Below are 16028 nucleotides of genomic sequence, written 5' to 3' on the forward strand. Positions count from 1 at the left end.
TAAGAACATAATCAGATTAGTAAAGTCCAGTAACAAGAATGTTTCTGAATTTAAAATGGCTAGGTTTGCCTTTCGCCTCTCCCGTTTTTCTCATCAGGACAGAGGCTGCCTGTGAGTCTTGCCTCAGTGGTGCCGGTTCGCTCTGACTTCTGGTACTAAGGCCCTTGCTTCCTCTTGGCTAAAACCCCTGCACCTCACCTCTCAGGCCAGCGTGTCCTCTGAAGGTGGGCAGACAGCCTTCCCTTGGCCGCAGTAATTGGCTCGGCATGGGCTGGTAAACGGAGAAAGCAACCAGTGTCCGTCTTGGGGTTTTGTTAGGACTGCCGAGAGGAACTGCTTGCTGTCTTGGCTGAGGTTACGAAGACGGCAGACGTCTGAAGCTGCTGGGTGGCCACTTCTCTGTCACACAGGAGAAGTGTCCCTGGCGATGAATACAGCCCAGGAGGGTGCAAAACCGAGAGACAGGGCGATCCCGACTCTACACCAGCATCAAGCACATGGGAAGCTGGCGCTTCCACCGGACTTCTCAGCAGGATGCAATGACAGACATCCCCACCGCGGGAGCCACCCACAGTGCAGAGGGAGCTGGCGGATGCAGCTACTGTGTCCTTCCCACCGAACCCCCCTCTTAAATCAGCTTTTTCTACATTGAGCCTTTGGACCGTTACGTTTCCTCTCCAGATCTACAGTCTCTGAATGCTAGTGCTGAGCGTGTGCTGCTTTGCCTTATCTTACCTGGGGTGTCTCTCCGTGAGCACAGCACTTTTAGCACCATTTTGGAAAACTCCTCTGAATGTTCCTGGCACAGGATTAGCTGTGAGAGGCTGTCCCAGATAGATGCCCTCCGTCTGCAATGATAAAGTCGTTCACTGAAAAGTGGATTAATCGTGTTTCATCGCTGTGCACACCCAAGTGGACTTCATTTTTTACGAGGAATAAAATGATCCTGTTTCTTTTCCTGACTTTATTAGTGGCATTAGATTTAATTAAGTGCTCTATTAAATGGTTCGAGGAAGTATAAAAGGCTTTTTCTTGAACTCTGATTAAAGAAAGCCCAGCTACTTCCTGGTATGTACCCTGCGACGGGGCTCCCAGAGAGCAAAATCCCAACAGAAACACAAAACACAAAAACATATTCCTTTAGCTCAGCTTCTCACGTACACAAAATTCAATGAACCGGATTTTTGAAGTTCCTGTCTCGGGTTAATACGAGTAGCATCACTTCACCCGTGATCAGAGGAAGGGGGAAAAAGCGAGTTTAAAAAAACTACTTTATTTTTTATTTCTTTTTCAGTTACATACTTTTAAACAGGGATGTGTTTCATTATTCAGACATTCAGGCAATGTTGACTTCATTAGTGTTGACAGAAAAGAAGCATAAAAATGCAAAACATTGTTGGCTTAACCTGAACATACCTGCGTTACCTATTACTGACCAGTTTGTGTTGCCAAAAGACTTATTCCTTGGCATTAAAATGGAGCACTTAAAAATATTGCTAAAAAGCAAATGTCTACACACTGGTCTTTGCAGCAAATAAGGGTATTTATACTTTTAAAATATTTTAAGTCCATAATTGGATTAATATACACACCTTCTTATGTATAAGGAGTTCAGATCATATAAACACTGTACAGTCCAAAAACCCTACTGAGAATAAAACTAAATAGGCTTATGATAAGAAATACAGATATCGCATGTATTTACAAATATCATAGACACACAAATTTGGTCAAATACTGTAAAGAAAAAAAGTGGTTTCACATTATAATGGCCAAAACATCCATCTACCTTGCTCAAGGCAAACAAAAAAATGAAAACTCAGTATGTAACTCCTGTTGTTTAAGACATCGTGACAGTATACAAACAGAATGGAAACTGCTGACCAAATTATACAGCAAATGTCTTCTAGGCTGAGCGTGGGCCTTTAAAATCAAGAACTTGAAAAGACCATTGAGACGATTCAGAGCAATGGTGATAAACAATGTCCTGCTTTGCAGTATTCATATGGGCGCCTAATTCATCAAAAAGCAACACGCTGAACTTTTGGCTAATAAGAAAAATAAGTTACAAAGTACAATTAAATCCCTGCAAATGCAATAATGAAGTCAAAAATGTAATTTATTTCCTTTAATTACACATTTCAAATGTTACCTTGAGACAACAAAAATAAATAAGCACGCCGGAAGGCATGCACTTAAAGACAAAGAAAGGGCTACGTGGAAAGAGCAAGTAACAATCTTATCAATGACAGGTGAATGTGAGATTTGGAAAAACTCGTTCTCTTTCTAGCCAGTCTTTTAGTCTTAACTCTTCTTGAAGAATCTGGCTTTAGAATGAGACCAAAGAATACCTGTGTCTTTATGGCTTAAAACAAACTAGACTTAAAGAGTGGCATGGGTTTCCTTTTTCTTTACAGAACTGTTACTTTGTTCATATCCAGGCACTTCAAAAGACTATGGAGGCAAAGCACCTGACCCATCCTTTCCAAAATAGTTTTCGATCATCAAAATTACACTAAAAAGTAGGAAAATTCCAGAGAACCAGCAAAGTTGAATACAAGAGACTAATGTGCACAGAGGGCAAGAGAATGACCCAGTTTTTATTGCTGGGGGTCTTTTCTTTCTCTTATTTTTTTTTTAATCAAAAAGCAAATAATTAATAGACAGACACCACTGCATGGCACATCCAAAATTTTCTGCTTAGGGGAGAATGTAATCATTCAGCAGTAGGTTTCAGTGGGATCTCCTCGGACTTCAACCTTACACATCGCAATGAGATTCACATTGATTTCTTCTCCTTAGTGTATTTTAAAAAAAACAAAAAACAAAAAAACTCCAACATATTTCATTTCTCAAAGTATTCATTTCTTGCTGTCTAACATACATTATTATCTGGAAGCATAAAGTTACATTATACAAATATTTTGCTTTTTTTTTTTCCTTTTTTTAAAAAAGCGCTTCTGCCACTTGAGCAACACTGTACTTGGCGTCATGGGGCCACAAAAGCAGAGCTCCTACCTAGCATGATTCGTTCGACCGCTACCGTCTGCCGAACCCATAGAGCTTTTCCCTCAGTACCTCTGGGCAGTGACTGTACCATGATTTCACAGAGAGAATGTTAGTATGACTCATGAATAGCAGTACCATCAGTAATACTGAAATCAATGCAGATGTCACACAAGAAATGAACTTCTCACAAAATAACTTCTTTTACATATTTGGGCAACTGCGTCTTCTCTGTTGCATTATTCCATTGGGGAGAAAACTCCTGCTTGATTATGCTCTTACAGAAGTTATAAAAAAACCAGATTAGGCATGTGACTGTTTGACACTGAAGACACTGTACTGCTTTCTACAACAGGAGGAGAGCTTCTGGAAAATGTCCTCAGAATGGTATCCATCAGTACCACCTCCTTGGTCCATTCCATTCACTGATGGGCAAAGCACTCGTATGTTTGGACAAAACTTTAAAGCTTCCATAAAAGTTAAATTAGAAAAAAATATGAATGTAAGACAACCACAAAATGAAGTATGAAAGTATGACATTTCGTTTCTAAGAGTGAGTCCTCGAAAATGTATGTGGTCACTACAGAGATGATTTTAATCACAAGACAGCAGATGAACACGTAAGTAACTCCCCATGATCTGTCTGTGTCCAGAGTCATTTGTGACGCTGTATGGTTTTCCTTTTCCTTCGTTTGAAAAAACAGCAGCACCTGCAGACGGAGGGAAACACTTCTTGTATTATAAAGGTACTAGAGGGTCACAGGGTAAAGGCTGAGTTTAGCGTATTAATTTCAATGGTCGTAAAAAGCAACAGGCTAATGCAAGATACACGGAGAACATGCCAAGGAAGCAAACATATTAGCGAACCTAGGGCAGAGTTATTATTATTACTACTGCGCAACCAACGTGCCTTTTAGAAGATAGGCAGACAGTCTAGGCAACATTACAAGAAGCCACTAAATTTGAAAGGCTTTGCATCAAGACTCACTGAGGAACTAGAGAATTCTGAACGCTCACTGACCTACCATCTTTTACTCTGAATACTTACTAACCTCTGGCAGGGGCATGCTTATATAAAATTCATCTTATGCATTCTCTCCCTTTATTCCTGATATTTGTATATGATTACTAAAGTCACTGTCAGAAAAGCAATAATGATCCTAATACTGAGGATCTGGTTTTCACCAAGAATGAGATTCCAAGAAGAAAAAGAGAAAGCCTAAACAGACTCTTCAACAAATATTCTCCACCACATTTACAAACTGGAAGAGAGAAAAGGCATTAACTAGCATGTCAAGACAGGCACTTTTTAATTCTTTAAGGGTTAAGGCCAAACTGATCCTAAGTTAATTAAAGTGAAAGCTGCATTTAACATTAAAAATAGCATAATCAAGATGATTTAATTCTGCAGTCTATGAGGGGAAAGCATATGGAGATTCATTCTTAAGTTAAAAAAAAAAAATCTAGAGACGATGCCTGAGAGACCTGATTTTTTCCATTTTAAGTTCTCCTTGTCATGAAAAGATGAAACACACGCAGAATGTGGGGAGCGATGGTGAGGCTGGTACTAACTCACAGGTAGAGGAGAATCACTGAGCAGAAACTCACACCAAAATATATACACATGCATACATCTATTCTAATAGTCCGGCATTCCTTCAAATACAGGTCTGGCTCTTCTCCCCTTCCACACTTAAGGGAAAGTCCATCTCTCAGAATGCGACAAAGACAGGCGACACACAGAGGCTCTCTCCTCTTTTCCAACAAAGTCTATGTTGGAAGTCTTACGTGTGTGCGTAAGTAAATATGTAAATCCTGTCTGTGATTAAAGAAGTATCTATATATGTGGTGATTCAATCAACAAAATGCAGCCAATTCAAAGCTTGTACAGAAAGTGACCTTCTAACAATGTTCCTCTAATTCTTACCAGCCCGCCTGCAAAGAAGGATATTAAATGAGTAATTTCAAGCTAAGCATAATGGAGACCACCCTAGCTTCAAGTGTCCTCTCCAGCAAAAGATTGTGGAAGATGAAATAATTGTTAGATACCTTTTATGTCTTACTGTGAAAGAAATGTAAACAGAAACCCAGCCTGTCCATCTAAATTACATAATCTCACCACCCACATTATCGTTAGTCAAAAGTAATTTCAGACCATTTATTGTGATTTATGCTATGACTATGAAATCACTGTGGGGCATTCGAAACCAAATTACATGACTGGATTTTTTAACCCCATTCAAACAGCACAGAATGATTAGACCATGAAGTGTGAATAAGTCAAACATTTATATGTCAGCTGCCACAGACTCAATTGGAAATCTATGCAGTTATCAATCGTTATGATTTTTACTCTTACTATGGTGATCACCAGAACAACCAGAAACAAATTATCCAATCAAGGGCCTTGAAGAGAGCTACTTCTGTGAAAGAAGCCTCTGGGTACAATAGATTTTTTCTGGATTTATAAAAACAAGTCAACTTTACTTGTAACTGTCAGTTACCTAAATACTTTCTCAAATCTGTTATATTAATTTTCTAAAACAGTGAAACAAAATATTATTTAACTCAGATTTTAAGAGATGAAGACCATTGTTCAAAAAAAAGGAAACCTTTCAATAAAAGGATAGTGATAAAATTTTCACATTGTAAAAAAAAAAATTAATTGGTATTTAGAAGAAACAGGCCAAATATTTAGAATATTAAATTTAAGAATATGACCACATTTCAATGGAAATTTGTTATTTAATACAAAATTCTATTAATAATGTTCACTGTTTCCAACTACTGTATTTGTGTCTTCAAATTCGAAACTACAATCTTTTAAGTTTTTCTGCTGAAAAGGTGTTTTAATAAGTGTTTATTAAAAAATGTTTTAGGGGCGCCTGGGTGGCTCAGTGGGTTAAAGCCTCTGCCTTCAGCTCAGGTCATGATCCCGGTGTCCTGGGATCGAGCCCCATGTCGGCCCTCTGCTCAGCAGGGAGCCTGCTTCCTCCTCTCTCTCTCTCTGTCTGCCTCTCTGCCTACTCATGATCTCTGTCTGTCAAATAAATAAATAAAATCTTTTTTTTTTTAAGTGTTATAATAAGCCTTTTGGAACAGGTAATTTAATGTAATACATGTTTTGATCAACAAGTTCCAGATTTTCCACACTTATGTTAGCAATTCACCTTGTCTGACTTATTTTTCTAGTATCATCAATCTGCTTTCCCACTCAAGACAGGTGAGTCTGTCCTATTTCTTAGGTCATCTTTCCTTCAATTCTGTATTATTTATCACAGAAAAGCAGTCTAAGCATTTACCTGAGACTAAATAAAACTTTCAAATGAACCATGAGTATAGAAGCCTTTTAATTAAAAGGCCACCTAAAAAAAGACATCTATTTGTTAGAAATAAACCCACCAAATAAAGAGTACATACACCCTTGAAACAGATTTGACAGAGAAGCTGGCATGCTATTAAACGGACAACCACCAGAGGGCAGCATTGCTCTAGGCAACAAGGATACAGATGTAGTGAAAAGAAGGGCCATCTGTACCCCAATGTTTATAGCAGCAATGGCCACGGTCACCAAACTGTGGAAAGAACCAAGATGCCCTTCAACGGACAAATGGATAAGGAAAATGTGGTCCATATACACTATGGAGTATTATGCCTCCATCAGAAAGGAGGAATACCCAACTTTTGTAGCAACACGGACAGGACTGGAAGAGATTATGCTGAGTGAAATAAGTCAAGCAGAGAGAGTCAATTATCAAATGCATCCACATAAAGGAGAGATGCTCTCAAAATAGTCTATAGTTATCAAAAGAAGAAAATTGTGGCTGGTTTCTTAAAACTCATTACCAAAGCAGGTGATTTGCAGCCTGTGATTCAGAAATCATACCAACTGCCCTCCATCTAAAGCAAGGCTGCTTCCACATGACCATTGTGTCACATGACCCTTTTACGTTCCTCTCAGTCCTCAGACTAATATGAATTTATCTTATTTATTTACTGATTATCTCCTCCACATAAAAAGTAAGCTTCGTAAGGGCTTTTGCACAGATCCATCCCACAAACAGGCACCCAGTTGGGACTCATTTAATATTTACTGAATAAATGGATGATTTACCTCCCAAGAGCAACTCCTAGAGTTAAGAACCTAGTCAAAAGGTCCTTACTACATTATACCCCATGTTCTAAAGCTGGAGTTCTTACCTCGGGCCCACAAGCCCTAGGGAAATCTCACAAAATGCAGATCTGAGTGTCTGTGGAAGCTTCCCTAGAGAAAATCAGTTTGCATCAGATTCTTACAGGACTCTAAACCTCAGAAGCCCTGCTCTGCCAACATGTACCTGCCAGGCCTCCCCTCCAGCTTCTCTGTTTCCAGGGAGTCCTAGTCCCAGGAGCTGTGAGCTGAGCACTGCACATCCTGAGGGCCCACCACGTCATCAACTTACATGAATGTGGGCCATGTGTAAAAGGAAACAAGGTAATCCTATCACGTGGCTCAAGTCAAACAGGAACAGAAGTTACTGATAACGGTAACTGCAAATGATAGCAAATGGTGCAGCAATGAGCACAGATCACCACATTCAACTAGATGGTCTTAGAAAACGACCCACACCTTTAACATTTTTAGACACATTTTTCTCCAAGCTGCTCAGTGGCGACATTTACTTATTTGTTAGTCCATGCCTCATTCGGGGTCTCTTCAGATCTGGACTACTGACAACCCTGGGTAAATGGATCAAGCTGGCCAGACATTTAATCATGTTCTTCTCAATGTTTTTCCTTCTCTTGGCTCTTTCTTGATTATGCCTATGTGTTTCCAATAAGCCAGTATGCTCTCACAAGTCAGGTTCATGCTTCTGACATGATTCTGTAGCTAGCCTAAAAGCTTTGAAGCCACAGCTCCACTTTTTTTTTTAATATTTTATTTATTTATTTGAAAGAGAGAGTGAGAGAAAAAGTGCATAAGCAGAGGGGAGGGGCAGAGAGAGAGGGAGAAGCAGGCTGCTCACTGATCAGGGAGCCCAATGCGGAACTCAATCCCAGGACCTTGAGATCATGACCTGAGCCAAAGGCAAACACTGAACTGACTCAGCCACCCAGGTGCCCACCACAGCTCTGCTCCTAAATTCTTTCCAAATAAATAGTAAATCCTGCTTCTGATGAACTTGAGGGTTGTTGCTGTAAATACTGTTTAGGTGCTACACAGGAAATCATAATGGATGAAAGTCCTCAACTATATCAAAAACATACAGAAGGGCCGAGGCTTTGCTAAGAGATTCTGTACCATTTCCCCTTCATCTACTGCCTCTTTTCCTGCCTCTAGGATTTGTCTTCCTGGATGCATGTCTTACATCTCCTTCTCACATACCTGAAACTGACACACATGTCTCTATCTGGCCGAAGTTCCTATGTGTCCTTTCTCTAATGACTCACTGGCTCCACCTTCAGTAGAGAGACTGCTCGACAGGTGCTGGGCCCTACCCACCTGGGACTCCAGAGCCTTGCTTCTTCTTACCTAGGTTACTGGGCATACAGAAAACAGCTTTTAAGACATCTGTCTTTAATTCTTTGATAAAGGATTTGCCCCCTTCAAGTCTATACATACAAATGTAACTTTGTATCTCTGGACATCTTGGTGTAAAAACCCCATAACTTATCAGTCAAGCAAGAAGAGTTCAGAGGCCCAAGACCATCCCCTTAACTAATCCAACTGGAAACCTGCACATCCAGCCTCATCTTCAACTTCTTCCTCTCCATCCACATGCCATTTGTCTCTCTAGTCTAAACTGACATTCAAAGTTGTCCCATCCTCTCATGCTGGCTTACTTCAGAACATCTTGCTTCCCTCACTGCTAAGGGCCTCTTAACAGACACCCAGGCTAAGTGTCTTCCTCTCTCCAACGTGCCATCCCAACTCACTCCTGCAGAGAGATGGCCTTGCCCTCTGCCTTTTAAATCTCACCACTGTTCGCCACAGTCTAAGGCATTAGGTCCACACGGCTCTTATAATTTGGTTCTGATCTATTTCTCTCTCCTCTTAGTCTCATCTTGCATCAAGCTGCCTTTCTAGGCAGTCAGTACTATAGAAGGAAGAGAAGGAGGGAGGAGGAATTGATTTCATGTCATCTAATGAACCCCAGGAAATGACATAGGCCACAAAAGTGCTGTGAAACTAATTGTCTCAAGGCTCAATCTGATTATACCATTTCTTGGCTTAAAACCCACAGCTTGCTTGCCTGTGTTGAGAAAGGATCATGTCTTTATTGTTGCTGTTGCTCACCTGCCTACTAAAGCCCTTTGCGATCGGGCACTTAGACTATCTCAGCTCCCAGGGGGATGCATTCGTGTATATGCGCGCGCGCGCACACACACACACACACACATATTACACAGTGGATCACTTCTCAGACCTGCCTCACTCTGTCCCTGCTCCCAGCTACTTCTCTCGGACTCCTGCACCCAACTCTTCAGCCAAGCCTGGTCACCTTGGAGAACCAGGACAAATGTACCCTGAGCCGTGAAGATGTCTCTGATCTCCCATGTTCCAGTCTCTTAAATCCAGTCACACTGTATCCTATGAGCTAATCCTTTAATAGCTGGTTTTAGACCAATGACTCTCAATCCTGGTTGCTCCTTGGAATCAGCTTACAAGCTTTTTAAAATTACTGTCAACCAGGGGTGCCTAAGTGGCCCAGTCAGTTAAGCCTCTGCCTTTGGTGGGGGTCAGGATCTCCGGGTCCTGGGATCGAGCCCCACGGCAGGCTGCCAGTGAGGAGTCTGCTTCTCCCTCTGCTTACCCCACCCCCATGCATGCTCTATCTTTTTAGAAGTAAATAAAATCTTTAAAAAAAAAAAATATTGTCAACCAGACCCTAACCACAGAACAGTTAAATCGGAAACTGACATAGCTCAGCCTAAGTGTTAGTGTAGTCACAAATGCTTGTGACTGGAAGCCAAGACTGGAGATCACTATGTGAAAGTTACTTGTGTACTTTCTATCTTTTCTAAGGGAGCACAGGGGCCATGACTTTTCGTAATCAGTAACTATTCAGTAAATGGTGGAAAGGGGACACAAAGAGAAATAAAGGTGAAAAAAAGATAATTACAAACTACCTTAAAACTCTGTAACTAAACCAAAGGAAGCTCTGTTTTCCTAAATTCCTGGAAGGAATAATGAGGGTGATACCCCTGTGTCACCTGTTTTGAAAAAAATTCTTAGCCACAGTGAGAAGAGCAAAATCTCATTACTAATGAATGAGCCATTTTATATGCAGGACAAGAGAACATTTTCTATCACTTGGAAATTATATATCGAGCCCTATAAGGTACTATTCTAGGAAGCCTGAGCCTCTAAAATGTCCAGTGTGAAATACATTATATTTAATGGGGTGGGGTGAAAGGGGCCTCCACCAATTACAGGTAAGAAGAAAGAGAGGGAGTTGGAAACCCATTTTGAAAGGGAATTCTTGGCAGGTTCCTAGAAAACTATAAAAAAGGTGGGACAGAGAAGAGAAGCAAGCGTAAGATGCAATTTAGGAGAAAACCACACTCACAGCCCCCTCACTGCAGACTAAGAAGGTATGAGGAATGCACTAACAAACTTGCAGGAATGTTGAGAGTCACCCTGATAAAAGGGAAAGCAAATGCGATGTGCTGGAAGTTTTTAACCAGTGAAGAGGCAGGGAAGGTGGGAGAATTTCTGTAACCCATCTGTAATCGGGCTTTACCGAAATTACGGGTTGCTATCCATGTTAAAAAAAAAAAAAAAACAAATAAACAAACAAACAAAAAAATCCAGCTCTATTAAAATATAATTAAAGTTATCAGAAAATTAATGTTTTTAAAGTATACAATTCAGTGGTTTTTAATACATTTACATCCCTCACCACTTTCAAACTTGAAACCACTTCCACCGCCCCCCAAAAGAAACCAGAGAACCTAACCTACTAACAGCTTCTCCCACCCTCCTCTCCCCTGTCCTAGGCAATAACTGGATTTTTCTCCGTGCGGTGGCCTAGCCTGGATATTTCACATCAACGGAATCATAGAACATGTGGCCTTTTGCCCAGGGCTTCTTCCACTTAGCATGTTTTCCACCTCATTATTTTACACTGTTGAGTAACACTCCACGGTACAGAAACACCAAATGATTCAGTCATAATCACTTAGTAGTAAGTCACTGAGGCCTACTGTTTTGGGCACCAGTGATCTGAAGATGAAAAAGGCCTTGCATACAAGAAATTCAAAAAGTTTCACGAAGTGGGACAGAGCTAAGGAGGATAACATACCAACGACAGACTTAAGGAACCCAGCCAGGGAGTACAGCGTTCGGAACAGAAAACGGGGCAGAGCAAGAGAGGCAGGGGTTGGACTACGAGAGGCACGAAGAGCCGTGGGCTGCGCCAAGGAATCTGGACTCGAGGCTCTAGGCTATGGAGGACCTCTCCTTCAGGAACAGCTTTCGCACCACACTTGCATTTTACTCATCTTCCAACACCTATAATGAAAAACCCAAACTCGGGGCGCCTGGGTGGCTCAGTGGTTTGGGCTGCTGCCTTCAGCTCGGGTCGTGATCTCAGGGTCCTGGGATCGAGCCCCGCATTGGGCTCTCTGCTCCGCAGGAAGCCTGCTTCTCTCTCTCTCTCTCTCTGCCTGCCTCTCTTCCTACCTGTGATCTCTTTCAAATAAATAAATAAAATCTTTAAAAAAAAAAAAAGAAAGAAAAACCCAAACCCACAAACACCCACACCATCCCAACTAAATAAATCAGTATGCCATTCTGCAAAGCCACCTCCACAAAGCATTCCCTGATCAGCCTGTCTGTCAGTCATCTTGCTCCTTAGAAGCTCTCACAGGTTTTTTCCTACTTTTCCATGGTAGTTACCATATGCAAATTATGAACGAGTACTGAGACACCACCACCTTCCCTATGGTGTGCCATCTACTGAAGGGTTGGGGCAGGTTCAGACTATTGCTGAAATCCAGGTGGCCTAAGTGGGGTCCGAAAAAATGGGAAAGGGAACGGAGTTGGCTCAAAGCAGGTGTCCAGGACAAAACGGACACAGAAGATCCAGTCTCAGCAAAGAGTGGGGGTATGGAAGTAAAAACAGGGGACACCTGCTGGAAGGACAAGGCTGAGGAGAACAAAGACTAGAGAGGTCATTGGCAGCAGGGAGACAACAAGGAGACAAACAGGGTGGGACTGGCTCTCAAGCACCTGCCACGTGCAGTACTTTATCACAGTTAATTTCCTCAATGACCTGCAGAGCAGATATTATGAGCCTCAGTTTACAAAGAAAGAAACAAGTTTGAAGAAGGTAACTGTAAGTGGCGGAAGGAGGGTTCTTCGACCCATGCTGGGTACACAGGACGTGCGTGCCCTGCTCGGCCACATCACTCTGGGAACTCCGCTTATGAATGCACAAGCAAACATCAACGGCAGTATTTGTTCTCACTATAAAAATGCCCGAGTACAGAGCTGATTGATTACATCCTCAAATCCACTAGGTCACGCTGTCAATAAATTCCACAAAGTGATAAAAATGAATATTTGACCACTGCTCTTTAAAGAGAAATCTCCCCAGCAAAAGTCTCCGCATCTTACAGGCCAGCAAATGAGCATTATTTTGGAATTTATGTAAAGTTTATTTTGGATAGGAGTAGAATGTTTCAAAGTGTGCTAATAAGCAAAGCAACTTTCTCTGTTCACTCCCAGGCTCACTCAAGATTTGTCCTGAAACTGAGAGGAACATATGGAACGTGGCATTTCAACTAGAGACAGATACCAGAGAAGAGTTTAAATCCAACACTGACTCGACTTAAGAGGAATATTTTTGACACAGTATCTGCAATGAGCAGGACCTTCTTAGGTGAAGACTTCCATAACGCGCTCTCACTATCGTTAATCCTGAGTTTATCAGCATACCCCATGTGCACTCAATGGCGATGCAAGTAATCAATGAAATACTCTCTCAGTGAGACTATCAGGGTGGGTGGGGGTGTGTATTTAATCATTTTTCCAACAGGGAAAAAGGGAGCTTAAAACTCAAAAACCTTTCTATTTCGAATAGCAAACGAAGCCTCTGGGTTACAGAACAAACGCACGAGCACAAGCAGAGTGGGCGTTACCAGCTACTCAAAAAGGTGCCCCCAAATCTATGTCAGTTGAACAAAAAGAAAAAAGGTGCAGCAGGCAAAAGAGCTCCTCAAACAATTATTTCTTGCTTTTCAGACCTAATGTAAATGACACCAAATATTTTTGAACAACTTCGACCAACTGTAATTTCTAGGTTGAAAGTTGTTTTTGTTTTTTTTTTAAAGCGCAAAATGATGCTAAATCTTTGAAATTATAGTCAAGGGAGCTATTTCTGCCTGCCTATACTTGAAAACTCACCACATGTTCAACACTTTCTGGCAGCTATACACAAAAACAAAAACAAAAAACAAAAAAGGAGAGAGAGAGAGGGAGGGAAAGGGAGGGAGAGAAAGAGAGAGAGAGAGACATCATCAGATGTAGCCCACAATGAAAAATCACATTGTTTTTATGCTTACTTTTTTTCCCAAGAAGCATTATCACTTACATTCACAGAAAAACTACTTTAAAACTAATATGAATGCGTGCAGCATACTATAAAATTAATATTTATTCTTTTTTTCAGATAAACAATGCATACTTTTTATTTTTTTTATTTCATTTTTTTAGTGTCTCCAAATTCATTATTCTCCTTAGCAAAAAAAACTGAGCATCTACCCTACCAAAATTATTTTCATGCATCAATACTCCTATAAACAAAAAGCCAAAACTGCACTGTTAATTCTAAGAAATTGAGCCCAGCTTTTAAGTAATTATTTTTGTATTACAAAATATTTACTGAAACAGCGCTATTTTATACGAAGTGATCGACTGAAAATATCACTTGTTTTGCATGCACCTATTCCCTGAAAAAACTTCCTGGGATAACTGTACATGACTATAAATCTCAAACACGCACAGCTGAGGCAAAAAAGCTACTAAAAAAGTCAAGCAAGTACATACTTGGTTTCATCCATCACTTCTACTTCCGTAGGGGCTGTAATGGGCGCATTGGAACGTCCTGCAGTAGGGTCATCTGTGTTCAACTCTCCATTTGTAGAGCTTACAACCTGCCAAAAAGAAAAAAAAAAATTATATATACAAAGTAACAGGTTATATACAATGATAAATTTAAGGTAAAATTAAGGTTAATTTAGAAAGTTAATATGCAGAACATAAAACAATTAGTATGTAGTTGAGCTGTTTATAACTGAATATAGTAACAGGTCTAATATTTTATTAAAATTCAAGGTCATCAATATTTGCCTTTCAACTTCCTTTTCATCTTGAAATTTCTGTCTTGTCTCTTTCCCTCTGCTGTGTAAGACTAACGCCTACACTTTGGTGTCAAATCACCTCCCTAAGGTGTGCCCATCACCACTGGCACCTTACTACGTCACAAATTATCTCCCACACAAACTTCAATCCTGCTCCTTCCGATGAATTTCAGTGTGTAACCAACCTTATATCTCCCTCGCATACTGCTCATCTGTCTACCCACTTGTTCACGCTCAGATCCTGGAATCACAGTGATTCCTCTCTTTGACTGAAACCCCACATCTCGTCTGTCAGCAAGGCTCATTAAAGTCCACCCCCAAAACTCATCCCCAATCTAATCAGTTCTCCCACTTCTATTATTACCAGGACTTTAGTTCAAGCCACCATGATCTCTTGTGTGAATAAGAGCAACAAACTGTAAACTGGTCTTCTGCTTTCACCTGCCCCCGCCCTCCATGAATGTATTGTCCACACAACAACCAGAGTGCTCATTTTAAGACAGAAATTAGACCATGTATAATTAACCTTACTAAATCTCTTCAAGTATCAACTTCCCATTTCACTTAAAATAAAGATCCATATTCCTGCCCCCATTTACAAAGCCGCACAGTATCTGGAATCTGCCCACCCCTCCAACCCCATACTCCCTTCTCTGATGATCACTAGCCTCCACCCAGGACGTCAAACTCATTCCCACCTTAAGGTCTTGGCATTACCTATTCCCAATGCCTGAACTAACTCTCTTCCTGCTGACTGGCTATATTCTTCTCTTTTAGATTCTCAGAGAACATCTCGAAAGCAGTCCTTTTCCATCATACAATCTGAGACTTGCATACAGGACATCCTATGGCACATCATACTCTACTGTTAACTCTTTGTATGGCATTTATCCAGATAGATGTTTTCTGGACTGTGTTTCTTGACACCCACTCTCGCCTACTCCTGCTCCATGACAGCAAGGACTTTGTACTATTCCCCCACCGCCTCTCCCTACTAACCCTGGCAGAGAACAGGCTATCAATAAATATTTGTTGAAATAAATGTACACATGCATGAGTGAAATCCTAAAACAAAATAAAAATCATAGCAAAATTCCCACATTCTCCCAAATCCTCTTTGTCCAATAAAGTCACCTCACTGTCCTATTTCTTGCTTTCCCCTCAACTTCTCAAAACAACAGTCTTAACTTATCACCTGCATTTTTATAAAATTTTCCACTCATTTATTCCTTAATCCCTTGCAATCTGTACTCTGTCGCTACATTGGAATTCTAAGTAAGCAAACTCTTGCAGGTTACCAACATTTCCTAGAAAAATACATTTCCTGGCCTTTGCTTTCTCCTCAATTTCCCATACATTTCTGTATCACTTAGCCCCAGCTGATACTCTGGAGGAGACGGGTCTAGAAACAAAGCCTAGCTCTAACACTCACCCACCGTGTGACCCGGGAAAGATAACGCATTGCGCTAAACCTCGGCATTCTCAACTACGAAACGGCAAACAGTAGTACCCATTGAACAAGACTGAGAGAAAGAAAACAGAATCAGTGTGTAAAGAGCAATAACTGGGCTAATCTAAGAACTCCAGGAATTGTCGCCCTTGTTCCTCAGCCAGTTTTGCCTGCATTCAAAGCTTCAGCTACAACCTCTACATAAAGGACTTGCTGAGCCCCACCG

General features: G+C 40.9%; 1 protein-coding gene across 6 annotated transcripts in view; it reads right to left on the reverse strand.

The window, feature by feature from the left end:
* Positions 1-1257: 1257 nt before the first annotated feature.
* Positions 1258-16028, reverse strand: part of CSNK1G3 (casein kinase 1 gamma 3) — a 112928-nt gene continuing 98157 nt past the window's right edge. For 4 of the 6 annotated variants that reach the window (XM_059175736.1, XM_059175732.1, XM_059175735.1 and 1 more), the window contains 3 exons: positions 14039-14145; positions 13397-13420; positions 1258-3716 (listed from right to left, as the gene is read on the reverse strand). In XM_059175736.1, coding sequence (XP_059031719.1) covers positions 3662-3716; positions 13397-13420; positions 14039-14145 — 186 coding nt within the window. In that variant the 3' untranslated portion in view covers positions 1258-3661. The remainder of the gene's footprint in view (positions 3717-13396; positions 13421-14038; positions 14146-16028) is intronic. The other 2 variants (XM_059175737.1, XM_059175734.1) reach the window with 1 other exon arrangement.

The sequence above is a fragment of the Mustela lutreola genome, chromosome 5, assembly GCF_030435805.1.
Source record: "Mustela lutreola isolate mMusLut2 chromosome 5, mMusLut2.pri, whole genome shotgun sequence".
NCBI classification, from domain to species: Eukaryota; Metazoa; Chordata; class Mammalia; order Carnivora; family Mustelidae; genus Mustela; species Mustela lutreola.